At 39.6% G+C, this 26,101-nt stretch overlaps 1 protein-coding gene across 1 annotated transcript in view; it reads left to right on the top strand.

Annotated features, from left to right (window-relative positions):
• LOC132356574 (uncharacterized) overlaps positions 1-20,929 on the top strand; it is a 32,352-nt gene extending 11,423 nt beyond the window's left edge. The window contains exons 2-3 of the mRNA XM_059909433.1: positions 19,530-19,708; positions 20,122-20,929. Of these exons, the coding sequence (XP_059765416.1) occupies positions 19,530-19,708; positions 20,122-20,526 (584 nt within the window). The 3' untranslated portion in view covers positions 20,527-20,929. The remainder of the gene's footprint in view (positions 1-19,529; positions 19,709-20,121) is intronic.
• Positions 20,930-26,101: the final 5,172 nt, after the last annotated feature.

Below are 26,101 nucleotides of genomic sequence, written 5' to 3'. Positions count from 1 at the left end.
ATTCTTCGAATTAGCATTTAGTTCTGTGTCCTTAAAAAATGATAAACACCGGTAGTGTGTTGCAAATTTTGGCTCTTTATTTATGATCAGAAGCACACCTGAAGCTCAGAATGTCTTAAAACCTCCAGTACTTCTATTAAAGATTAAATTATTAGCAAGCTTACATCCCCCAATTTTTATTACAATGATATTATTATCTCAGTAAGAGTACTGACTAATTCAAGAATGAGGGCTACACTAGAACTTTGCGGTTCCTTAAAAAGAGTTTTGTTTTTTACTTATTTCTCTAAAAATGTGTAAAATGATTGTCTATTTAATGTCAAATATACTACTAATCTAATTAAAGGTATAACTCATTTTAAGCTTTTGAGATAGTTCTAGAAAGCTGTGTGTAAACAGATAACACGTTTTAAGAGTCCCTTTTTATTGGTTTACATTTTATTTTGAGAAACGTTTGGTTTCGTGCCTTGACCTTTCTGCTGATCTCTCATCCTGCCTTTTCGGTGCCTGCATTTTGCTCTGGATTTCCCATCCCAGGTCAACACATTCTCAACTGAAATCATCATCTTAAGCAAATAACTTCCCCTTCCCAACTACTGTTACTTGACAGGAAGCATCACTGTTCTTCCAGGCTCCCAAACGCATTCATTCAGTCCCACTCAGCTCCTCTCCTTCATGTATGCAAACCTAAAGCCATGCTACTGTTCTTGAAGATACTGCAAAGTTTAGCTGCTCCTGGTGCGTACAAGACAAGCCTTGGTAACATGGGACTCTAGGGCAATCTGCCATCTTACTTGCCCTACTTCCAAACACACACTGTGGACACAGGGATCCTGACGTTAAATTTCAGAAGAGGTCTCTCAATCTAGGTAATGAATAGATACCAATACCTAGACAGGTTGTTCCTCTTGCTTCTTTATAGAGCTGATGAGAGGATACACCATGATCAATCACGTCTATACTCCAGTAGGAGCAGTATTTCGTTTCCTGTACAGCCTTTTGTGCAGCTAAACATAAGAAGAAGTAGTGGGTTTTCAGAGCAGTCTCCAGGTCCTCTGTACTAAAGAACAGATGAGTAACCTTTACCAGGAATGCCAAGAGGACGTTTCTGAACTGACCATGTCTGTAGCTTCTGCTCTGAAGCCCCCACTGCTCTTGCCCCCAAGAGTCCGGTCTGTTCTGGAATGTCCAGTACTCGCTCCTCATCAATAACCTGGTCTTGGTTTGGTCCTGAACAAAATGTGTCTCTGATGACTGTGCTTTTCTTAGCCGTGGCAGTGGTACCACAGGGCTACAGTGCCATCCCTCTAACCGGTGTGTGTGTCTGCATCTACCCCAAAGCCAGTGATGATGGGGCCATTGAAAGACTCTTGGGAGGAAGAGCCTCCTCCTGTTTGAAGCCCCAACTGAAAACGTGTGCCCAATTTGGGCAGCACTGTGACATGTCCTAGTGAGCGCAACTAAGCCTCCTTCAGACACCAGCACATGGGGCATCACCCAGCGGCACACGGGTATCACCCTGCAGCACATGGGGTCAGTCCCCCCTCACATCTCTGCCAAACTATGGTGATGTATTTGTATCTGATATCGCTGCTTTCAGTCTTCTTTCCCCATAGAAGATGCACAGCATTTCAGAAGCAAATGTTGCTCTCCTTACATAAGCATTCAACCTGTCCTTTCTCTTTGCAGACAGCTTAGTGGCTCTTGATTGCCTGACAAATCCATCACACACTCCCTACCCTGGAATTTATGTCTCTTCTTGATTTGGGTCCAAATTACTTTTTTTTTTTTTAATTAATTAGTTTTTTTGTTTGGGGAAATGGTTTTTTTAAAAATTTTTAAATTCTTTTTTAATATCTTTATTGGAGTATAATTGCTTTACAATGGTGTGTTAGTTTCTGCTTTATAACAAAGTGAATCGGCTATACATATACATATATCCCCGTATCCCCTCCCTCTTGCATGTCCCTCCCACCCTCCGTATCCCACCCATTTGGTGGTCACAAAGCACCGAGCTGATCTCCCTGTGCTATGTGGCTGCTTCCCACTAGCTATCTGTTTTACGTTTGGTAGTTTATGTATGTCAATGCCACTCTCTCACTTTGTCGCAACTTACCCTTCCCCCACCCCATGTCCTCAAGTGTGTTCTCTACGTCTGCGTCTTTATTCTTGTCCTGCCCCTAGGTTCTTCAGAACCATTTTTTTGTTTTTTTTAGATTCCATATATATGTGTTAGCATACGGGATTTGTTTTTGTCTTTCTGACTTACTTCACTCTGTATGACAGACTCTAGGTCCATCCATTTCACTACAAATAACTCAATTTTGTTTCTTTTTATGGCTGAGTAATATTATAAGAAGTATAAGAAGTGCCACATCTTCTTTATCCATTCATCTGTCGATGGACACTTAGGTTGCTTCCATGTCCTGGCTATTGTAAATAGTGCTGCAATGAACATTGTGGTACATGACTCTGTTTGAATTATGGTTTTCTCAGGGTATATGCCCAGTAGTGGGGTTGCTGGGTTATATGGTAGTTCTATTTTTAGTCTTTTAAGGAACCTCCATACTGTTCTCCATAGTGGCTCTATCAATTTGCAGTCCCACCAACAGAGCAAGAGGGTTCCCTTTTTTCCACACCCTCTCCAGCATTTATTGTTTGTAGATTTTTTGATGATGGCCATTCTGGCCGGTGTGAGGTGATACCTCGTTGTGGTTTTTATTTGCATTTTTCTAATGATTAGTGATGTTGAGCATCCCTTCATGTGTGTGTTGGCAATCTGTACATCTTCTTTGGAGAAATGTCTGTTTAGGTCTTCCACCCATTTTTGGATTAGGTTGTTTGTTTGTTTTTTTTGATATTGAGCTTCATGAGCTGCTTGTATATTTTGGAGATTAATCCTTTGTCAGTTGCTCTGTTTGCAAATATTTTCTCTCATTCTGAGGGCTGTCTTTTCATCTTGTTTATGGTTTCCTTTGCTGTGCAAAAGCTTTTAAGTTTCATTAGGTTCTATTTGTTTATTTTTGTTTTTCTTTCCATTTCTCTTAGAGGTGGGTCAAAAAGAATCTTGCTGTGATTTATGTCATAGTGTTCTGCCTATGTTTTCCTTTAAGAGTTTGATAATGTCTGGCCTTACATTTAGGTCTTTAATCCATTTTGAGTTTATTTTTGTGTATGGTGTTAGGAAGTGTTCTAATTTCATTCTTTTACATGTAGCTGTCCAGTTTTCCCAGTACCACTTATTGGAGAGGCTGTCTTTCCTCCACTGTATACTCTTGCCTCCTTTATCAAAGAGAAGGTGACCATATATGCTTGGGTTTATCTCTGGGCTTTCTATCCTGTTCCATTGATCTATATTTCTGTTTTTGTGCCAGTACCATACTGTCTTGATTACTGTAGCTTTGTAGTATAGTCTGAAGTCAGGGAGCCTGATTCCCCCAGCTCTGTTTTTCTTTCTCAAGATTGCTTTGGCTATTCGGGGTCTTTTGTGTTTCCATACAAATTGTGAAATATTTTGTTCTAGTTCTGTGAAAAATGCCATTGGTAGTTTGATAGGGATTGCATTGAATCTGTAGATTGCTTTGGGTAGTGTAGTCATTTTCACAATGTTGATTCTTCCAATCCAAGAACATGGTATATCTCTCCATCTGTTTGTATCGTCTTTAATTTCTTTCATCAGTGTCTTATATTTTTCTGCATACAGGTCTTTTGTCTCCTTAAGTAGGTTCATTCCTAGGTATTTTATTCTTTTTTGTTGCAATGGTAAATGGGAGTGTTTCCTTAATTTCTCTTTCAGATTTTTCATTATTAGTGTATAGGAATGCAAGAGATTTCTGTGCATTAATTTTGTATCCTGCTACTTTACCAAATTCATTGATTAGCTCTAATGGTTTTCTGGTAGCATCTTTAGGATTCTTATGTATAGTATCATGTCATCTGCAAAGAGTGACAGTTTTACTTCTTCTTTTCCAATTGGGATTCCTTTTACTTCTTTTTCTCCTCTGACTGCTGTCACAAAAACTTCCAAAACTGTAGTGGTGAGAGTGGGCAACCTTGTCTTGTTCCTGATCTTAGTGGAAATGCTTTCAGTTTTTCACCATTGAGAACGATGTTGGCATATGGGTTTGTTATATATGGCCTTTATTGTGGTGAGGTATGTTCCCTCTATGCCTACTTTCTGGAGGCTTTTAATCATAAATTGGTGTTGAATTTTGTCAAAAGCTTTTTCTGCATCTATTGAGATTATCATATGGTTTTTATCCTTCAATTTGTTAATACGGTGTATCACATTGATTGATTTACGTATATTCCTTTATGCCTGTCTAGATGGTTCCTCTTTTCTACTTACAATCACTAACTACTAAAACCCTGCTAGCTCTGAGTCTCACCTAGGCTACCATCTTCTTTGAGAAGCTTTCCTTAAATTCCCTGCTGGAAATGGCATCTCCATCATTTTAATGTTCATAGCATCTTGTTTTCACCTGTCACCTCCTAGAACTAGCTAATTATTAATATGTGTCTTCAGGGGTGTCAGCTCCTCCAGGGCAAGGATCGTGAGTTACTCATGGTCCAGAGTTCCCCACTCATGGGGAGGCTTGGGAAACGTTTTCTGAATGAGTGAATGAATGAATGAATGAATAATAGCTGATGAGTAAATAGAAAATTCTTTATCAAAATGAATAACTTCCTCCTCATGTAGACACGCTCTCAGATTGCTTTTCACAACTAACAGTTCTTCAAATGGAGCCCACCTGTAATAGTTATCTGCAATCCACGTATATGTCATTGTTAATGAAATCTGAAAGTTGTGCCTAAAGCTCCCCAGAAAGTAACAATCCTTTTTTGCCTGCCCCTGAAATTGCCTTGACATAGCTTGTAATAAGCTTTGACTGCCCAACAAACCCCAAAGCTTCTGCATTTCAGCAACTTGTTAACAGGCCCCTGAACAATTCTAGTTAATTCTGTGGAATACACAGGATTCACTTTGAAGTGTATCTTATTAACACAAGTCCTGTGAATTAACATGATGCCTAGGCATGCATTGCAAATTAGATGCATTTACCCTCTTTCCCCGCAACAAGTTTAAAATGTGCAACATAGTAGCGTTTCAAGGCACTTTTAAGTTGAAAGTGAAATACTCCAGTTTTGATTTTTCCAAAGACAATAGTGAACCGACTGAAGGTCCAAAAATAGGGTCTATTTTGCCCATTGACCCCCTTGTAATAATTTTCCCTGCAAAGGTGCGTTCGGGACTCTTCTAAAAGAATGTCAATGTACTTCAACTCTGGGAAGAATTTTTTTTTTAAGTTAAGAGCATGAAGGTCACGCTCAGCCTCTGCCTGCCAGCTGTCCCTGGTCCCCGAATTCCGCATCCCTCTTCTTCCCACAACCAAGGCAACTGGAGCCCATTTTGGGAAGAGATGGTGAAGATCCATCCCACAACTCTTTTTATTTTTTTTTACAAGTTAATATTTTATTTTTTTTATATAGCAGGATCTTATTAGTTATCTATTTATGCATATTAGTGTATATATGTCAATCCCAATCTCCCAGTTCATCCCACCACCCCTTCCCCGCCCCACCCCGATATTTTTTTTTTTAATAAATTTATTTATTTATTTTTGGCTGTGTTGGGTCTTCGTTTCTGTGCGAGGGCTTTCTCTAGTTGCAGCGAGCGGGGGCCACTCCTCATCGCGGTGCGCGGGCCTCTCACTATCACGGCCTCTCTTGTTGCGGAGCATAGGCTCCAGACGCGCAGGCTCAGTCGTTGTGGCTCACAGGCCCAGTTGCTCCGCGGCATGTGGGATCTTCCCAGACCAGGGCTCGAACCCGTGTCCCCTGCATTGGCAGGCGGATTCTCAACCACTGCACCACCAGGGAAGGCCCCCCACCCCGATAGTTTTAAAACCAGCCTCAGTCATGCTTGCTTCAAGACTTATCCTGGCATCATGGACCACTGGATACTTTGGCTAGGTGTTAAACTCTCTTGTCCTTTGCCCGAGTCCCATCGTGGTGACTTAGTTGCCATCTAGGGCACTCTTGGCATGAGTCCTAGACATGAATCCAGCTCAATGGCTTGGGCCCTGCTCCCTGCTGGCTGACTGTCCTAATGCCCAGTGCCTCCTTTCTGCTAGGACTTCTGAGGGCCACAGCCCCAGGACCCTCATTCTGTGTTCCCGGCTCTATTCAATGCCAACTGTATGTCTTTTGCTCGCTGTATGTCCCCTGCCCCAGTACCTCCTACTGGCTTTGACCTTCCTGTTTCAGGTCCTCTTATTGCGACCCTTTGTGTATAAGCCAGATCTGTTTGCCCTTCCTTCAAGGGGAGCTATTTCCCTGGTGTTTCCCTAGATGCTTATGATGAGACCCCTGCCAGAACGACACCAATCAGACCCTCCATGTACACACTTGGGTCTGAACCTTTCAGCGAGAGCAGGTTGGAAACCCATATATACATAAATATACAATGTGTACAAATCAAGTATTTTAAAGATTGTAAAGAATTCTTGTGAACGTATTAGGTTAGGGAAGTCAAGCAGGATCATCATATGATGGCATATTCATGCACATGTATATAAAATTTTCTATTTTTATATGATGCCATTTTAATAGATGTGCCCATCTTTTCAAATGAGACATGCCTATATATGCATACATATATCTCAATTCATCCTTAATCACAGTTTTATTTCTATATATATATATATATTTTAATTTCTATATATTGATGATACCATATCTTTTTGAACCTGTGTTTTCTGAGGCAGCTGCTGAATGGTAACAATGTGTCACCCCAAAATATGACTGTAGGGAATTCAGGACAAAATATGCCACTTTAGCATATTGGTTATTGAGCTGCAGGAGCTTGAAAAACTGCAAATGCAGGGGAAAGGCTTTCCTTGGACCCTCCTTATCTGCCTAAAGATAGATCCTCCAAAAGGAACTCAGTTGTCCTAAATCACCTCACTGGGTGTTTCATCCACCAGGGAAGATGGACTCTTGTCACTGGAGAAAAGACTAGAAATCAACACCATACTCAAACTTTGTCACAAACTATTATATCTCCCCTCTGTTCTTCGAAGGGCCCATTCATCTTCCCTAAAAATCACTTAGTCTCCCTGAAGAGGTCTACATCCTGCCTTTCTTTTCCCTATGAAGATGGCATTTAAGCCTGAATTTTAAACCACCTCAGAGAGTTACTCATTTTCTCTGGGTGTCTCCCATGTATACATGGAGTATACATGTTAATAAACTTCTGTTTGTTTTTCTCTTGTTAATCTGTCATTTATTACAGGGGTCCTAGCTAAGAATTCAGAAGGGTAGAGGCAAAATTATTCTCCCCCGACCCCCACCTGCTCCACTGTGATACAAATAAAGTATCATTTGAAAAAAATCAATGGCGAACAGGAAATGAGGGTGGTGGTACCCCGAAACAGGTGCACCCAGGGCACACATCCCAGTAGTAATTAGTTTTGGTTAAGAATAATTTTTTTTTCAATTTATGTGTCTATTTTTTCAACTGGTTATTGAGTTAGAATATAAATATGTATTAAGTTATTTGGGACCCAACTACTTAATAATAAACTTCTTTTGGCCTGGAATGCTAAAACACATTACTGAGACACTGAGAATACCAAGAACCAAGAAAATTTGGGAACCTCTTGGGTATATCCCTCAGTTTCAGGGTTTTCTTTGAAAAAAGCACATGTGCATGAAATAGGGCAGGGCCTACAGTTCAACAAGCCTGTGGAGGTTGATGAAAGCCTGTGAAAATTGCGTGTGGAGGTGAAGCTTTGCAAACTTAAATTTATCTGGTGTACACATCCTTTGATAGTCCAAAGAAAGGCAACACAGTTGATAGAGGTGGGGAAATCAGATTTTCCATAATAAACTAGATGCGGTCCCTTTGAAGTCTGTTCCCTTTTGGCTTCTTGAAAGTTTCTCTGCACTAACAATTTGTACTGATTTTAGCTGCTGATGGACAACATTGTTTTGTGAGTTCTGATTAGCACATGAATACCTCCGGGACTGTGGGCCTGGCGGAGTGCACAGCAAAAACATTTGCAGTTGAATGTGTACTTCATCAGGGTCTGGACTTTGAAGTCTCAGTCAGTTTCCACATCCCCTCCAGGCTCTACTGGGACTCTTGCCCAGGTATGAGTCCCCTGGGATGTATACGTTTCAGGCTCACAGTTTTGGGCTACATCCGTGGAAGGCCTGGGGGATGGTGAGGAGAGAAGCTTGACTCCGTGGAGTGTGTGAAAGTGTCCACACCTGTCCTCAGGCATTACTTTCCTCTGCTTTCACTACTTTCATTTTCTTTTTATCAAAGTATTATTATGTGCGCACCAAGAAATCAGATATCAATGGAAAAGTTCATAACGCAAAACAAATGACTTGCCCGTCCTCTCCCTTCCAAACCCCATTTCCAGTTCCCCCAAGACAATCTCTTGCACCTATTTTCTGAGGTCTTCTATTGGTTACCTTTGTAACTACAGACAATACACTTATAATGCACTTCCCTGTTTCTTTGACTTGTCAATTTTAGACAATGATTTTTGACATCTTTGGTAGGAGGAGAACTTTCTCTACCCCAGCAGTTCTCAAACTTTTTGGCACTAGGGACCGGTTTCGTGGAAGACAATTTTTGCACAGATGGGAGGTTGGGGGGGATGGTTCAGGCAGTAGGTAATGCAAGCAATGGGCAGTGATGGGCAGTGATGGGAAGCGGCAGATGAAGCTTCGCTCGCTCGCCTGTGCTCACCTCCTGCTGTGTGGCCTGGTTCCTAACAGGCCGCAGACCGCTACCAGTCTGCAGCCTGGGGGGTTGGAGACCCCTGCTCTACCCACTTCATGTCTGTATAATTGGTGCCTGTGAATTAACTGGCAATGGACAGATTAACAGGAGTAAAGCTTATTATGCCACGGGAATATTTAGTAGCAGGTAACCTGCTGAGTAGCCGGAGGTAAAGGTTTATATACCAACTTAACAAAAAAGGGGGAGGCTAGGACTTTAATGGGAAAGTACGAAAGGGTCTGTTGGTTGTTTTGATGCTAAAGGGTCACTGAATTCTCACTTCCCAAAGCTAAGGGCCAGTCTTCTCCCAAACAGGGAGCAGGGGAGGAGGGGTCAATGGCAGCTGTATTTTGGGGCGGCTCAGCTTGAGTTTAGATGCTGTTTCTTTCTGTGGGGGCGGATTGCCCCCAGTTTAAAGTAACCGAAAAAAGTTTTCATGCCACTTTGGTAAGCTGTTAACTCCTTCGTTTCCCCCTTTTGAAGTTTCTCAAGAAGTTTCACAGACAAAAAGCTGTGTTGATTGCTATGAAGAGAAGACTCAGTTTAGAAATTGGGACATGAGCAATCTTCAAAGGGAAAGAAGAACAGATTAGAATGAAGAAAAGTAAAGATGAATGGTTGGAGCAGACTATAAGCCCAGTTTCTGAATCTAGAGGGTTAAACATTGGGTTCAAAGCATGTTCAGATGGTGGGGTGAGGATGCCAGTGGCAATCCAATGGATTTTCTGGTTTTCAGTTTGAATGTCTTTATTCATGGCCTCCCACACATGACCTGATGGGTCGATCAGTCCTTGGAAGTTTTTATCAAGTCAACCAGCTTCAGCTTGAAGGACTTTTTCAGATCCTTGGGGAAAAGGGCAATTACAAGACAATCTAGAGACTTCCAGGAAGATCTGGGCAATCAGGTCTGATTTCAGTGACACCAAGTCAGTAGGGTGGGAGAGAAATTGAAAATGTTCATTTTGAGGGTCATAACTCAATATCAAAGTAAGCTAGAAGAGTAGAGAATTTGGGAAAGACCAACAAAATGTGTAAGATGGCATGATCTAGTCCAGTTTACAGGTAGATAATAAAACCTCAAAGAAAACAAACAGGACTAGAATCTGATAACCCACAAGGGTGTGTTATACTTTTCTATTGAAACATCTCTCTACATTTACCTTCTTCTTTAATCATAGATAAACAAAGTAAGATTATTCTTGCTTACAAAAATAAGTCTTATCACATTAAATTTGGCCTGATTATTCATAAGGGCAGCAAGAGGAGTAACTGACCACACAGGCCTTTTCAAGTTTGCTTTGCTGGAAGCTAAGGAGTCTCAGATTGCACTTCTAAAGCCTCTTGAGACCAGGAAGCCAAACCAAGAACTTGTCATTAGACTTCACATGCAGAACCTATAAATTTGTGTGAATCCTCTTCTTGCTGTCCGCTGAGTATCTTATAGTTCTTGGGCTTGCCAGGAAGTTACCTTCCTTAATTACCTGTAAGGTTGGGAACCCTGAAAGTCAGGCACCAGGCTGGTATTTCCAAGAGGACTTTGTAAGCATTGGCTCCATAAACGCAACCTTACTTCCATAGAACTGAGTGGTCATGCCTAATTATACGCACATCATTCTCAAATATGACTTTCCAGTCAAAGCCTCAATTATGTAACTAATGTTTCTAGTCATGTCTTAATACCAGGAGGATAGATTCTTACTGAAACTGTAAATAATGGTACTGACATGAAAATAAGAATACTCAATAAGAGTTTCTGAATTCTGGAGGAATCAGGCAGAAAGAAAAAAATCATGTTTTATTTCTGTTTACAAAAGTGTAATCTACTAAATTGTTATGACTTATGGATAGCTTAAGAGAAAAGAGAAAGGAGTTCCTTACATCTAGAAAATAGAACATTGAAGAACATGCAATGTTCCAAACGAAATCCATAAAAAATCATAATTATTCTCCATCACTTCATTCACTCCCATGTAATTAGTTCTTGTTCTGCTTGTTCTTGGGTTAGCAATTTCATGAACTCATTGGCTTTTCCACTAGAGTTCTTGTAAAACCTGACTTGGTCCAGTGGTATGATCTCAAAGTGAATTAAATAATGCTACCAAAAACCCGTACCCCAGACCGGGCATTGTCTTTTTCCTGGGTTTCTGAGACAGTTCATTTTTGCTGAAGTTTCACTTTGGTCTGTAGCTGATTGCAAGTGCTTTCAGAGAAGAACAAGGGTAAACCCATAACTATCTGTGAATGACGAAAAACTTAGAAAGGGCGTGGTTTATGATCTAATGAGAGTTCATTATAAACATAATGCAACTGACTAAGAAATTTGGTTGTTTCTGTGACATACAACATTTTCAATAGTTTCTGGAATTATGACTGATAGCATTATACCATTGTTTTCTACTATCAGGCAAAACAGCATAAGGACCTGTCATGAACAGCAAGGTCATTGACAAATTTCTAGGAATTGCATATAATTCCTGAAATATTTACATTAACAACATTTACCCATATAAAAATAACCTAGGGAAGATTCAGTATCTCTTCTTATTTGACAATGCTTTTTATACAATTAAACTTATCAAGTAAACCTAATTATGTTCTAACATTTCTTTTTTTTAGAAAGTGAAACAAATCCCTTGAGATTTTACAGATTCCCTCTGGGAAATCTCTAAGTCAGCTTGAGGTAAAAATTTCATTTAGAATTTGCTTTGGGGGAAGGCAAAATATCAAAAGTTGTCAAAAATGTCAAAAAGTTTGAACACTTGATTAAATAAGACCATAGGTCACTGTGAAAAAATACTTTGTTATTTATTTAACCAAAGTGATGATAAAAGATTTTAAAGGTAAATATAGGAGGCAACAGTTTTGATCAAGAAAAAACCTTAACTAATAAGAAAATTTGTTTCTCTTAAATTATTGAGAACATGATAAAGACAACATAGGAGATTATTCTGATTAGTCACAGAATCTGTTTCCTAGATGGATTATTTTAAGAGCTAAAGAAAAACCTTTTACAATCTTTCATGAAGAGCAGATTAATAACCCAAGAATTTTAGTCATTTTAAGAGACAGAAAATTCTAGTTTTACATCAGTAACCTACTGATATTATTTTTTCATAAAGGTGTGTGGGCTTCAGTAGTTGCGGCGCATGGGCTCAGTAGTTGTGGCTCGCGGGCTCCAGAGCACAGGCTCAGTAGTTGTGGCACTCGGGCTTAGTTACTCCGCGGCATGTGGGATCATCCCGGACCAGGGCTCAAACCCGTGTCCCCTGCACTGGCAGGTGGATTCTTTACCACTGTGACACTAGGGAAGTCCCTAACCTACTGATATTAAAGCTCATTTTAAACCCTCACAGATAAATCTATTTGGTCTAAGCCAGCTTGAGCACTTTTTTTCCCCCGCATACTTTTTATAGCTTTCTATGTCCATTCAGGTTTTTGCCCTATTCTTTTGTCTTTCTCATTGTGAAACAACCTTTAAACAACCTCTAAACAATTACTTTAGGACAAAATTACTTTCTTTTTCCCTTAACAAAGATACATCTTACATTCCTTGCATACAAAATTGTTTCCCTCCACTCTTATTATTTCTAGTAGTTTCATTTTACATATATTAATTATAAGTTTTAACTATGAGTAACCTTTATTATGCAGAGAAAACTAGGAAGTAGACCATTGTGAATTGTCTGTCATGTATCAGCATTTTATAGCGATTAGCAAATTTTATGAATATATATACCATTTCACAATTTCTACAGATATATGCTTCTTTAAAGTAAAAAAAACAACAATTTCAGTGTGGGAAAAGAACATGTTTATTAACAAATCCAAATATCTGTAGTTACTTTTAAAAGTGTAGAAACTTATACTCAGAATAAATGTTTTAGTAGTTTCTTATTTAGAACTGATTTATATCTTTAATGAATATCTGTTACTTCATGAAGTATAACTCTAAGTTTGCAAGTCACCAAAAAGGTTTTGGAAACTATTTTTAGGCAGATATGAAAAAATATAATTATTTTTCAAATAAAGTGTGTTGGAACAATGACTCAATTTGATTAAATTCAAATCTATAAATTTTATAATCTTAAACATACAGTAGATATACTATAAGCTTATTTGACTAGTTAACCCAGGTAGAATAAAGATGTTTGCTTGGACTGTATTTAATGCTGACAACTCTGAAGAAATACCTGTTTTTATTAAATCAATTATATCGAACTAGCCTTATTTGCCCAAATCATATGAACTTGAAAAGCATTTGGACTAATTTCTATATTTCTGAGAATTTTAGGAATATTTTATTTATATAAGTGCTTATTTTTCTCTAAGCCAATTAGAATACAGCTCCTTTAAAAGATTTTATAAATTAATTTGGCATACCATCTGGAGGTAGGAAAATACCTCATAAACGTAATTACATAAACATACAAACAGATGCAAGTAGAGATCTTTGGCTTTCATTCTAAAAGTTTAGCCGAGTTAGGCATAAACAGTAACACAAAACTCACTGGTTTATATCAGAATTCATTCTCATCTTTGCATCTCTTTATATTTTCATCCAAGTTGTGCTTCTGGCAGATGAAAGAAGTTAAGGTTATCTGCTCAATATGAGGGCTAAAGCTTTTTTTTTTTTTTTTTAATTATTTATTTATTTATTTATTTTTGGCTGTGTTGGGTCTTCGTTTCTGTGCGTGGGCTTTCTCAAGTTGTGGCAAGTGGGGGCCACTCTTCATCGTGGTGCGCGGGCCTCTCACTTTCGTGGCCTCTCTTGTTGAGGAGCACAAGCTCCAGACGCGCGGGCTCAGTAGTTGTGGCTCACGGGCCTAGTTGCTCCGTGGCATGTGGGATCTTCCCAGACCAGGGCTCGAACCCGTGTCCCCTGCATTGGCAGGCAGATTCTCAACCACTGCGCCACCAGGGAAGCCCAGGGCTAAAGCTTTTTAACGAATATTTGTAGCGGAGATTTTTAAGATTTTCATTTGCCCTGATACGTAATCTTAAGGAGGCTGTGGACTAAATTTTGGAGAAGGGGCTGAGGAGGCGTCACACAGCTGTGTAGGTGTCTCCCAAGCTCATCTGAGTGGATGAAATATTCAGTCTATTTGCGATTAACCTCTTTAGTTTAGGGTGGCTGCTTTTGGGGGTCCCTGAGTCCCTTGAGCGCCCTTGATGGAGCAGGGAGCCTAAAGCTTAAGTGACTATAGGGATTTTAAGGGCAGAATGAGAAGAGAAAGGTGTTAGAGGATCCAGTTTGAGAGATATTAAGTTTTCTCAAAGAAGCCATTGAAATTCTAAATTATCCTCAGTAAGTCACGTCAATGAGAAAGGAAACAGCTGGTGCTGGAGTGGCTGAGCATATAGTCAGCAGGAGTTCAAGAAGCGGGGAGGGCAGTAATCGGCACTTACTCAGAGGAGACCCTGAGAAGATAGTTCCGGGTGGTAGGAGATTACATCTCATAGGCAAAGAGGAAGGGATTGTGATTGCAAGCTTTTTTAGAGCAGATGGTCAAGAAAGTTGCCCCAGTATCAACTGAAAAAAATCCAGCTCCTGATCTTCTATTTTAATTTCAGTGGTAGGTTCTGGGGGTGTAACTGAGAATTGCTGACCCTATCAATTGCCTTCAGTCATGGACCCACCAATCCATGATACCAGATGGGTGATACTGAGATGGCAGTTCTCAGCACCACAAAGGCAATTTGATAGAAAAGAATTTGAATTTAGACAATCACAGGGGAGCTGGACAGTCAGTAAGAAAGCTCGGGCCCTCAAACTGGCAATTGGCTGCCTCTAGACATAGACCCAACAGTTTGTGCCCCTTAGCAGGGAAAAGCCAGAAAGAACACTCTGGCTTCCAAAGCCAAGCTCGCAGGACGCAAAACACTTTTAGTTGGGACAATACAAAGTGCTAACACGCAAGGCAGAGAGAATGGCTATATGTGGGAGGGGCTGGTCCAACTCTAAGAATCAAATATGCAAAGAACTAGTTTTAAGCATAAATTTTATCCTGTAAATGTAAATTTTAGAAAATCCCCCTTTAAAAATAGAGAGAGAAACAGAGGCTCTTCTTGCCTTCCCTTGACCAGACCTTGAGCAGGGATCTGGGAGTCTGATTGGTAAGAAAGCTTACTCTTACCTGTGCTGGCTTGTCAGAGACCCTAATAGCTGAGCTGTAGGCTGGGGGTGTCCCAGCCATCCCCATCCTTGTTACCAAAACTATTGGGAGGAAAACTTTTCCTCTATCCATTTAGGTCTATTTTCTGAGGGCCTGCAAATTAACTGGCAATAGACAGATCAACAGGAGAAAAGTTTACTATGCATGTGGGAGTACTCAGTAGAGAGTAACTCACTGAATAGACAGAGGTAAACCTTTATAACCAACTTAACAAAAGAGGGGTGTGGTTTAGAGCTTCAGTGTCAAAGTATAGAAGATTTAATTGATCTTTTTGGTACTATTGGGAAGCTGAGCTTTCACTTCCCAGTGCTAAGGGTCAGTCCTCTCCCAAACAGGAGACTCTTGGAGGGGAGTCAACGGCACCTGTATTTTTTGTGTGGCTCTGCTGAAGTTCAGATAATGTTTTTTTCTGTGGCTGCTGATGGTTGAGATGTTTTCAGTTCAAAGTAATTTTCATACCACTTTGGTGGACTGTTAATGCTGTCACCCAATGCACACTAGGAGGTTTTAGCTAATGAACTCTCCATCTTCTCTCTCCTGACATCTTCTATTGTTTAATATTTGTGCGATTGTTTTTTGTTCTTTTACTGGTTAGCCTTACAACTTTGAATAATGCATTTAATCATTAATTCTTGTTTCAGCAACTTTCAACTCCATTTTTATGATTAAGATATCAGGATTCCTACCCCCATCCTTTCCCCATTTCCACTTCCCACCTTCTGTCACTTACACTGAAGTTTACCATCTTCAGGTTGATCACATTTCTTTCTTTCCTGTAACCACAATAAAAGTTGATTCTAAAAGTTCAAAACCAGCAAACAGTTCTAAGTAAATGCTACTAAATTCTGGCTAAGTGATGTGAATCTCTTCGCAATGGTGATGGGGTCTCTAGGGAGAAAATACATCCCTACCTGCAGATCCCTTTGTCACTCAAAGGAGAATGTTGTTAAAGCAAGATACAGTTTTTTTTTTTTTTTTTAATTTGATCATTGCTTCAAATTATGCTATAATTCATCTCGCCTCTTATTTGGACCATGTTTGCATTTAGATTTTTTCCCTAAAGTTTCTAACTATTTTTCTTTCTTTCTCTTTTTCTTTCCCCTTTCCTCTCTCCCTCCCTCCCTGCCTCTCTCCCTCCCTGCCTCCCTCCCTTCCTTCCTTCCTTCCTTCCTTCCACTGTTATCTCCTAACCCTTTCCTAAGTTCTCCATAATATTTTTTATTTTATTGAATCTCCATCTTCTCCCTTTCCCTTTATTTCCTGGAGAACTCCCAGAACTTCCAAAGAAACAATGCATGGGATATAAACCTCTGAGTCCTTGAACATCTCAAATTACTTTTATTCTCTCTTCACAGTTGGTCACTTATTTCCTGGTAGATACATTTTAGGATTAAAGTTATTTCCATTAGAAATCAAAAGGCATCGCTCTGCTATCTTCTAGTCACCAGTGATGCTGAAGAGTATCTGATTTTTGTTTCTTTGCAGGTAATTTATTTTTCTTCAGTGGAAGTTCTCAGGGCGTTCTCTTTATCTTTCATACTCTATAATTTCACAAGAATAGGTCTAGGTCTTTTTCATTTGTTGAGTTGTACCCTCAGTAGGCCCCTGTAACCTTCATCTGGAGAAAATTTTATTTTTTATTACTTCTTTGATTGTTTCTTAAACTCTTGCTCTCTTTCTAGGACATTTATTAGATGAACTTCCTGAATTAGTCCCCATGTCTCTTTATTCGTATTTCTATTTTTTTCCTCTACGTTTTGAGAGATTTCTTCTATTTTGTTCTCTGGTACTTTTATTGAACTGTCTCAGCCCTCATCAGCCATACTTAAAGTCTCTGACTTTCTGATTATGTATTTTTTAATGGCATGTTTTCATTGTTTGGGGATGGAAAATATCTTTTTGAATAGGATGCTTTAAAAGTGCTTCCTTGCTCCCTGAGTTTTTTCTGTTTCTTCTGGTTCTTCTTCTTTTTAAAAAATCTCTTTTAAAATCTTGTTCAGAATGAAGATACTTGATTCTCTTTGTACACCTGACGACCTCTGGTTTCCTGTTCACATTTAATGTAAAAGGACTGTGCAGCCTGGCAGGCTTCCTCTGGTGCTGTGTAAGCAGCCTGGTTCCCAGAGAGGCCTCTCCCCCCAGGAGGGATTCTTACCAGGCCTGTTGCATGAGGCAAAGCAGGGCTTGTGAACTGGCAGATTTTACATCACCTGAGAGAGGAGTCAGCTGGGAGATTGGGGGCCTCCTCCATCTCTAGCCCTGAAAAAAGGCCTTATTCTGGGTCATCAGTATTCCCACTAGAAACCTAACTTCCCCCCAGATTTCTCTGATTTATATAGAGAAGATTTGGATAGTGCTGTATTGGTGATAATGGTAGGGTAATCAATTTTTTTAGAGCCTCAATTTGGGACACAGTTGCACCAGACTAAAAACAAAAGAAAACCAAAAAACAGGCCCCCAAAACCCGTAATAGTATAATATAAAATAATTATACCTAAGTGTGTTATAATTTAACACAAAAATACGAAAAACAGGTGTTTATTTGCAACTCTAGGTCATTCCGTAATATTTACTTTTCTGTTACATACATGCTATTACTTAAAATAACAGTAGGACTAGAGAACAGTGGCAATGAGTAGTATTTAATAGTAAAAGAATTAATAATAAATAAAAAATTAAAATTAATTGATAGTAATTAAACAAATACTGTGTAAGAAAATGTAATTATATTTTTATAATGTTTCTCTCTTTTGATACAACAATTTATCTTACCCCTTTTTGGAAACTATTTATTGTATATTTTCATTTTTTAGGCTATATTATTGTGTATTCCTAAGGTGCATAAATGTGAGAGTTTTTTTTAAAAAAGGGAAACACAATAGGAATAATTAAATAGTTATTACCTATATTTAATAAAAATGACAATGACATATGTTTTCCGTCCCTTGATACAGTTGGATATTTTTACTCTTTCTGTTTCCTTTTCCAATAATGCTTCTTTGAATTGCTTACAGCTTTTTCTTTTTCTTTTTTTTTTTTTTGGCCATGCCACGTGGCTTGTGGAATCTTAGTTCCCCAACCAGGGATTGAACCTGGGCTCTCGGTAGTGAGAGTGCGGAGTCCTAACCACTGGACCACCTGGGAATTCCTTGAATTGCTTACAGCTTTAAATAAAAAGCCTTCTTTTCTTTTATGTAGTAGTAAAACTGAATACTGTCAAAATTCACTGCCTCGCAGTGCTCTTATTAAGCCCACATTATACTGATTTCTGGAGTCAGGCCAATGTGATGGCCTCAAGCTAAATAACCCCTCAACAAAGGCATTTGGCCATAGGATAGTTAGGATTTTTACTTACCAGCACTAGCAGGTTTGTAGACTTCTATGCAGCTCTCCCAAAATGTTCATTCACTTTGTAGCTATGGACTTTTCCTGTTGGACCAGCTCTCTGCTAATCAGGTCCTTTGCATTTATAATTTCATCATATAGGCTGGCCATCTCCAAAATGTCCATCATTTTAAAACACTCTGAAGCACGTCGGGTGTCATCATAAATTAAATCCCTCTCTGTGGGGGAAAAATACTTTAAAAACACAGAAGTAATTTGAACTTCTGAAATCAAAGCTGGATTTCAAATAAGTTATGGTTTTAGTAAACAAAATAAGAAACTCCTATTTAACTTGGCTGCTCCTTTCCAGTAACAGATTTTTGAGTTTGGAAGTAGTCTTATTTCCCAAAACGGAGTCATTTCTTTTTTCTGTTTGACTTTTTACTGCAACCTACATTTCACATCAAACAACTCAGATGCGGTGAGTCTCACCTTTTCTAGGAGGCTTATGGGCTCTTTACAGATCATCAAACTGTTTTGCAGAAACAGCGCATACATTTCTGTTTTACTGTAATCCTTTTCTCCATTCTCATCCCCAGTGTGTTTCCAAGCACTCTTGTGTTTCCACGTTCTTCTTGTCCCACATTTAGAGAACATGATTATATGGGAGGACAATCTTTTAATTTAATTTCTGTGGCTGGCAACAAAAATAGCCGTCTTGTAGCAAGAAGAGACCTCCTAACAAAATATCAGAAATCTAAGTGCTTCCGCATGTTTTGAAGAACCTGGAAAGTGATCAAAAACTTTTCATTACGAAAGCCTCAGTATCACACAGGTAAGCAAATCACATCTTTTTTTTTTAAGCAGTGTTCTGTACGAGGTGTGAAGGACATTTGACAGCTGAGATCTTTCATTTTCTTTGGTAAGAACTTGACGCAGGAAATGGAATTTGCCAAAATTTACATTTGTGTTGTCTGCCAAATATGCAGCTAGAGGAGGGAAGCTGAGGTTTTTTTGGGACAGGATTGTTGATTAAAATGATTTGAAATTCCATTTTTCAAATCAAAGTGCCTAAGAACTAGGGGGAGAATTTTTTAGTTGCGACAATTTGATGCTTCATTTGATACACAGTAAAAAGCATAATCCCTGGTAAGATTTTACAGAATGAGTGAAGTGCTACAGCATTAGGGGCCAACACAAAATTTATCAAAATATTCCCTATTGTTTGCCCACAGGTCATTTCAGTTGCATCTTCTTAATCAGAAAATGTGAGAGGGAGGGGCAAGATGGTGGAAGAGTAAGACGCGGAGATCACCTTCCTTCCCACAGATACAGTAGAAATACATCTACACGTGGAACTGGTCCTACAGAACACCCACTGAACGCTGGCAGAAGACGTCAGACCTCGCAAAAGGCAAGAAACTCCCCACGTACTTGGGTAGGGCAAAAGAAAAAAGAAATAACAGAGACAAAAGAATAGGGACGGGACCTGCACCAGTGGGAGGGAGCCGTGAAGGAGGAAAGGTTTCCACACACTAGGAAGCCCCTTCGTGGGCAGAGACTGCGGGTGGCAGAGGGGGGAATCTTCGGAGCCATGGAGGAGAGCGCAGCCACAGGGGTGCAGAGGGCAAAGCGGAGAGATTCCCGCACGGAGGATCGGTGCTGAGTAGCACTCACCAGCCCGAGAGGCTTGTCTGCTCAGCCGCCGGGGTGGGCGGGGGCTGGGAGCTGAGGCTTGGGCTTCGGTGCTAGCCGGGAGGGAGTCCGGGAAAAAGTCTGCAGCTGCTGAAGAGGCAAGAGACTTTTTCTTGCCTCTTTGTTTCGCAGCGCGCAAGGAGAGGGGATTCAGAGCGCCGCCTAAACGAACTCCAGAGACGGGGGCGAGCCGCGGCGATCAGCGTGGACCCCAGAGGCGGGCACGAGCCACGGCTAACAGCGCGGACCCCAGAGACGGGCGCGAGCCGCGGTTATCAGCGCCGACCCCAGAGACGGGCAGGAGACGCTAAGGCTGCTGCTGCCGCCACCAAGAAGCCTGTGTGTGAGCACAGGTCACTCTCCACACCGCCCCTCCTGGGAGCCTGTGCAGCTTGCCACTGCCAGGGTCCTGTGATCCAGGGACAACTTCGCCGGGAGAACGCACGGCGCGCCTCAGGCTGCTGCAACGTCACGCCGGCCTCTGCCGCCACAGGCTCGTCCTGCATCCGTGCTGCTCCCTCCCCCCGTCCTGAGTGAGCCAGAGCCCCCGAAGCAGCTGCTCCTTTAACCCCGTACTGTCTGGGCGGGAAACAGACGCCCTCAGGCGACCTACACGCAGAGGCGGGTCCAAGTCCAAAGCTGAACCCCGGAAGCTGTACGAACAAAGAAGAGAAAGGGAAATCTCTCCCAGCAGCCTCAGAAGCAGCGGATTAAAGCTCCACAAACAACTTGATGTGCCTGCATCTGCTGAATACCTGAATAGACAACGAATCATCCCAAATTCAAGAGGTGGACTTTGGGAGCAGGATATATTAATTTTTCCCCTTTTCCTTTTTTTGTGAGTGTATATGTGTATGCTTCTGGGTGAGATTTTGTCTGTATAGCTTTGCTTTCACCATTAGTCCTAGGGTTAGGTCCGTGGTTTTTTTTTTTTGTTTTTTTTTTTACTTAAAAAAATTTTTTTCCTAATAAATGTTTTCTTAATAATTTTTTCCTTATTTTCTATTTTTAGAAATTAAAAAAAGTTTTAATAAGTTTTTTCATATTTTTTATTTTAAAAAATTAAAAAAATTTTTTTCTTAATAAATTTTTTTCTTAATAATTTTTTTCTTATTTTTTACTATAAAAAATTAATAAATCTATTTTTAAAAATTAAATAAAATTTTCTGAATACATTTATTCTTAATAATTTTTTTCTTACTTTTTATTATAATAGCTTTATTTTATTTTATTTTATCCTCTTTCTTTCTTTCTTTCATTTTTTTCTCCCTTTTATTCTGAGCCGTGTGGATGAAAGGCTCTTGGTGCTCCAGCCAGGCGTCAAGGCTGTGCCTCTGAGGTGGGAGAGCCAACTTCTGGAGACTGGTCCACAAGAGACCTCCCAGCTCCACGTAATACCAAATGGCGAAAATCTCTCAGAGATCTCCATCTCAACATCAAGACCCAGCTTCATTCAACAACCAGCAAGCTACAGTGCTGGACACCCTATGCCAAACAACTAGCAAGACAGGAACACAGCCCCATCCATTAGCAGAGAGGCTGCCTAAAATCATAATAAGGCCACAGACACCCCAAAACACACCACCAGACGTGGACGTGCCCACCAGAAAGACAAGATCCAACCTCATCCACCAGAACACAGGCACTAGTCCCCTCCACCAGGAAGCCTACACAACCCACTGAACCAACCTTAGCCACTGGGGACAGATACCAAAAACAACGGGAACTACGAACCTGCAGCCTGTGAAAAGGAGACCCCAAACACAGTAAGATAAGCAAAATGAGACGACAGAAAAACACACAGCAGATGAAGGAGCAGGGTCAAAACACACCAGACCTAACAAATGAAGAGGAAATAGGTAGTCTACCTGAAAAAGAATTCAGAATAATGATAGTAAGGATGATCCAAAATCTTGGAAATAGAATAGACAAAATGCAAGAAACATTTAACAAGGACGTAGAAGAACTAAAGAGGAACCAGGCAATGATGAAAAACACAATAAATGAAATTAAAAATACTCTAGATGGGATCAATGGCAGAATAACTGAGGCAGAAGAATGGATAAGTGACCTGGAAGATAAAATGGTGGAAATAACTACTGCAGAGCAGGATAAAGAAAAAAGAATGAAAAGAACTGAGGACAGTCTCAGAGACCTCTGGGACAACATTAAATGCACCAAATTCGAATTATAGGGGTCCCAGAAGAAGAAGAGAAAAAGAAAGGGACTGAGAAAATATTTGAAGAGATTATAGTTGAAAACTTCCCTAATATGGGAAAGGAAATTGTTAATCAAGTCCTGGAAGCACAGAGAGTCCCATACAGGATAAATCCAAGGAGAAACACACCAAGACACATATTAATCAAACTGTCAAAAATTAAATGTAAAGAAAACATATTAAAAGCAGCAAGGGAAAAACAACAAATAAAACATAAGGGAATCCCCATAAGGTTAACAGCTGAGCTTTCAGCAGAAACTCTGCAAGCCAGAAGGGAGTGGCAGGATATATTTAAAGTGATGAAGGAGAAAAACCTACAACCAAGATTAATCTACCCAGCAAGGATCTCATTCAGATTTGATGGAGAAATTAAAACCTTTACAGACAAGCAAAAGTTGAGAGAGTTCAGCACCACCAAACCAGCTTTACAACAAATGCTAAAGGAACTTCTCTAGGCAAGAAACACAAGAGAAGGAAAACACCTACAATAACAAACCCAAAACATTTAAGAAAATGGGAATAGGAACATACATATCGATAATTACCTTAAATGTAAATGGATTAAATGCTCCCACCAAAAGACACAGACTGGCTGAATGGATACAAAAACAAGGCCCATATATATGCTGTCTACAAGAGACCCACTTCAGACCTAGAGACACATACAGACTGAAAGTGAGGGGATGGAAAAAGATATTCCATGCAAATGGAAATCAAAAGAAAGCTGGAGTAGCACTTCTCATATCAGACAAAATAGACTTTAAAATAAAGACTATTACAAGAGACAAAGAAGGACACTATATAATGATCAAGGGATCGATCCAAGAGGAAGGTATAACAATTGTAAATATTTATGCACCCAACATTGGAGCACCTCAATACATAAGGCAAATACTAACAGCCATAAAAGGGGACATCGACAGTAACACAATCATAGTAGGGGACTTTAACACCCCACTTTCACCAATGGACAGATCATCCAAAATGAAAATAAATAAGGAAACACAAGCTTTAAATGATACATTAAACAAGATGGACTTAATGGATATTTATAGGACATTCCACCCAAAAACAACAGAATACACATTTTTCTCAAGTGCTCATGGAACATTCTCCAGGATAGATCATATCTTGGGTCACAAATCAAGCCTTGGTAAATTTAAGAAAATTGAAATCGTATCAAGTATCTTTTCTGACCACAACGCTATGAGACCTAGATATCAATTACAGGAAAAGATCTGTAAAAAATACAAACACATGGAGGCTACACAATACACTACTTAATAACGAAGTGATCACTGAAGAAATCAAAGGGGAAATCAAAAAATACCTAGAAACAAATGACAATGGAGACACGACGACCCAAAACCTATGGGATGCAGCAAAAGCAGTGCCAAGAGGGAAGTTTATAGCAATACAAGCCTACATCAAGAAACAGGAAACATCTCGAATAAACAACCTAACCTTGCACCTAAAGCAATTAGAGAAAGAAGAGCAAAAAAACCCCAAAGCTACCAGAAGGAAAGAAATCATACAGATCAGATCAGAAATAAATGAAAAAGAAATGAAGGAAACAATAGCAAAAATCAATGAAACTAAAAGCTGGTTCTTTGAGAAGATAAACAAAATTGATAAACCATTAGCCAGACTCATCAAGAGAAAAAGGGAGAAGACTCAAATCAATAGAATTAGAAATGAAAAAGGAGAAGTAACCACTGACACTGCAGAAATACAAACGATCATGAGAGATTACTACAAGCAACTATATGCCAATAAAATGGACAACCTGGAAGAAATGGACAGATTCTTAGAAATGCACAACCTACTGAGACTGAACCAGGAAGAAATAGAAAATATGAACAGACCAATCACAAGCACTGAAATTGAAACTGTGATTAAAAATCTTCCAACAAACAAAAGCCCAGAACCAGACGGCTTCACAGGCGAATTCTATCAAACATTTAGAGAAGAGCTAACACCTATCCTTCTCAAACTCTTCCAAAATATTGCAGAGGGAGGAACACTCCCAAACTCATTCTACGAGGCCACCATCACCCTGATACGAAAACCAGACAAAGATGTCACAAAGAAACAAAACTACAGGCCAATATCACTGATGAACATAGATGCAAAAATACTCAACAAAATACTAGCAAACAGAATCCAACAGCACATTAAAAGGATTATACACCATGATCAAGTGGGGTTTATTCCAGGAATGCAAGGATTCTTCAATATACGCAAATCAATCAACGTGATACATCATATTAACAAATTGAAGGAGAAAAACCATATGATCATCTCAATAGATGCAGAGAAAGCTTTCGACAAAATTCAACACCCATTTATGATAAAAGCCCTGCAGAAAGTAGGCATAGAGGGAACTTTCCTCAACATAATAAAGGCCATATATGACAAACCCACAGCCAACATTGTCCTCAATGGTGAAAAACTGAAACCATTTCCACTAAAATTAGGAACAAGACAAGGTTGCCCACTCTCACCACTATTATTCAACATAGTTTTGGAAGTGTTAGCCACAGCAATCAGAGAAGAAAAAGAAATAAAAGGAATCCAAATTGGAAAAGAAGAAGTAAAGCTGTCACTGTTTGCAGATGACATGATACTATACATAGAGAATCCTAAAACTGCCACCAGAAAACTACTAGAGCTAATCAATGAATTTGGTAAAGTAGCAGGATACAAAATTATTGCACAGAAATCTCTTGCATTCCTATATACTAATGATGAAAAATCTGAAAGTGAAATTAAGAAAACACTCCCGTTTACCATTGCAACAAATGAATAAAATATCTAGGAATAAACCTACCTAAGGAGACAAAAGACCTGTATGCAGAAAATTATAGGACACTGATGAAAGAAATTAAAGATATTACAAATAGATGGAGAGATATACCATGTTCTTGGATTGGAAGAATCAACATTGTGAAAATGACTATACTACCCAAAGCAATCTACAGATTCAGTGCAATCCCTATCAAACTACCACTGTCATTTTTCACAGAACTAGAACAAAAAATTTCACAATTTGTATGGAGACACAAAAGACCCCGAATAGCCAAAGCAATCTTGAGAACAAAAAATGGAGCTGGAGGAATCAGGCTCCCTGACTTCAGACTATATTACAAAGCTACAGTAATCAAGACAGTTTGGTACTGGCACAAAAACAGAAATATAGATCAATGGAACAGGATAGAAAGCCCAGAGATAAACCCACGCACATATGGTCACCTTATCTTTGATAAAGGAGGCAAGCATATACAGTGGAGAAAAGACAGCCTCTTCAGTAAGTGGTGCTGGGAAAATTGGACAGGTACATGTAAAAGTATGAAATTAGAACACTCCCTGACACCATACACAAAAATAAATTCAAAACGGATTAAAGACCTAAGTGTAGGGCCAGACACTATCAAACTCTTAGAGGAAAACATAGGCAGAACACTCTATGACATAAATCACAGCAAGATCCTTTTTGACCCAGCGCCTAGAGAAATGGAAATAAAAACACAAATAAACAAATGGGACCTAATGAAACTTAAAAGCTTTTGCACAGCAAAGGAAACCATAAACAAGACCAAAAGACAACCCTCAGAATGGGAGAAAATAATTGCAAATGAAGCAACTGACAAAGGATTAATCTCCAAGATTTACAAGCAGCTCATGCAGCTCAATAACAAAAAAACAAACAACCCAATCCAAAAATGGGCAGAAGACCTAAATAGACATTTCTCCAAAGAAGATATACAGATGGCCAACAGACACATGAAAGAATGCTCAACATCATTAATCATTAGAGAAATGCAAATCAAAACTACAATGAGGTATCATCTCACACCGGTCAGAATGGCCATCATGAAAATATCTAGAAACAAT

Source organism: Balaenoptera ricei, chromosome 21, assembly GCF_028023285.1.
Source record: "Balaenoptera ricei isolate mBalRic1 chromosome 21, mBalRic1.hap2, whole genome shotgun sequence".
Classification (NCBI taxonomy): Eukaryota; Metazoa; Chordata; class Mammalia; order Artiodactyla; family Balaenopteridae; genus Balaenoptera; species Balaenoptera ricei.
Note: the sequence above shows the minus strand (reverse complement) of the source record. Positions and strands in the feature narration are given on the sequence as shown.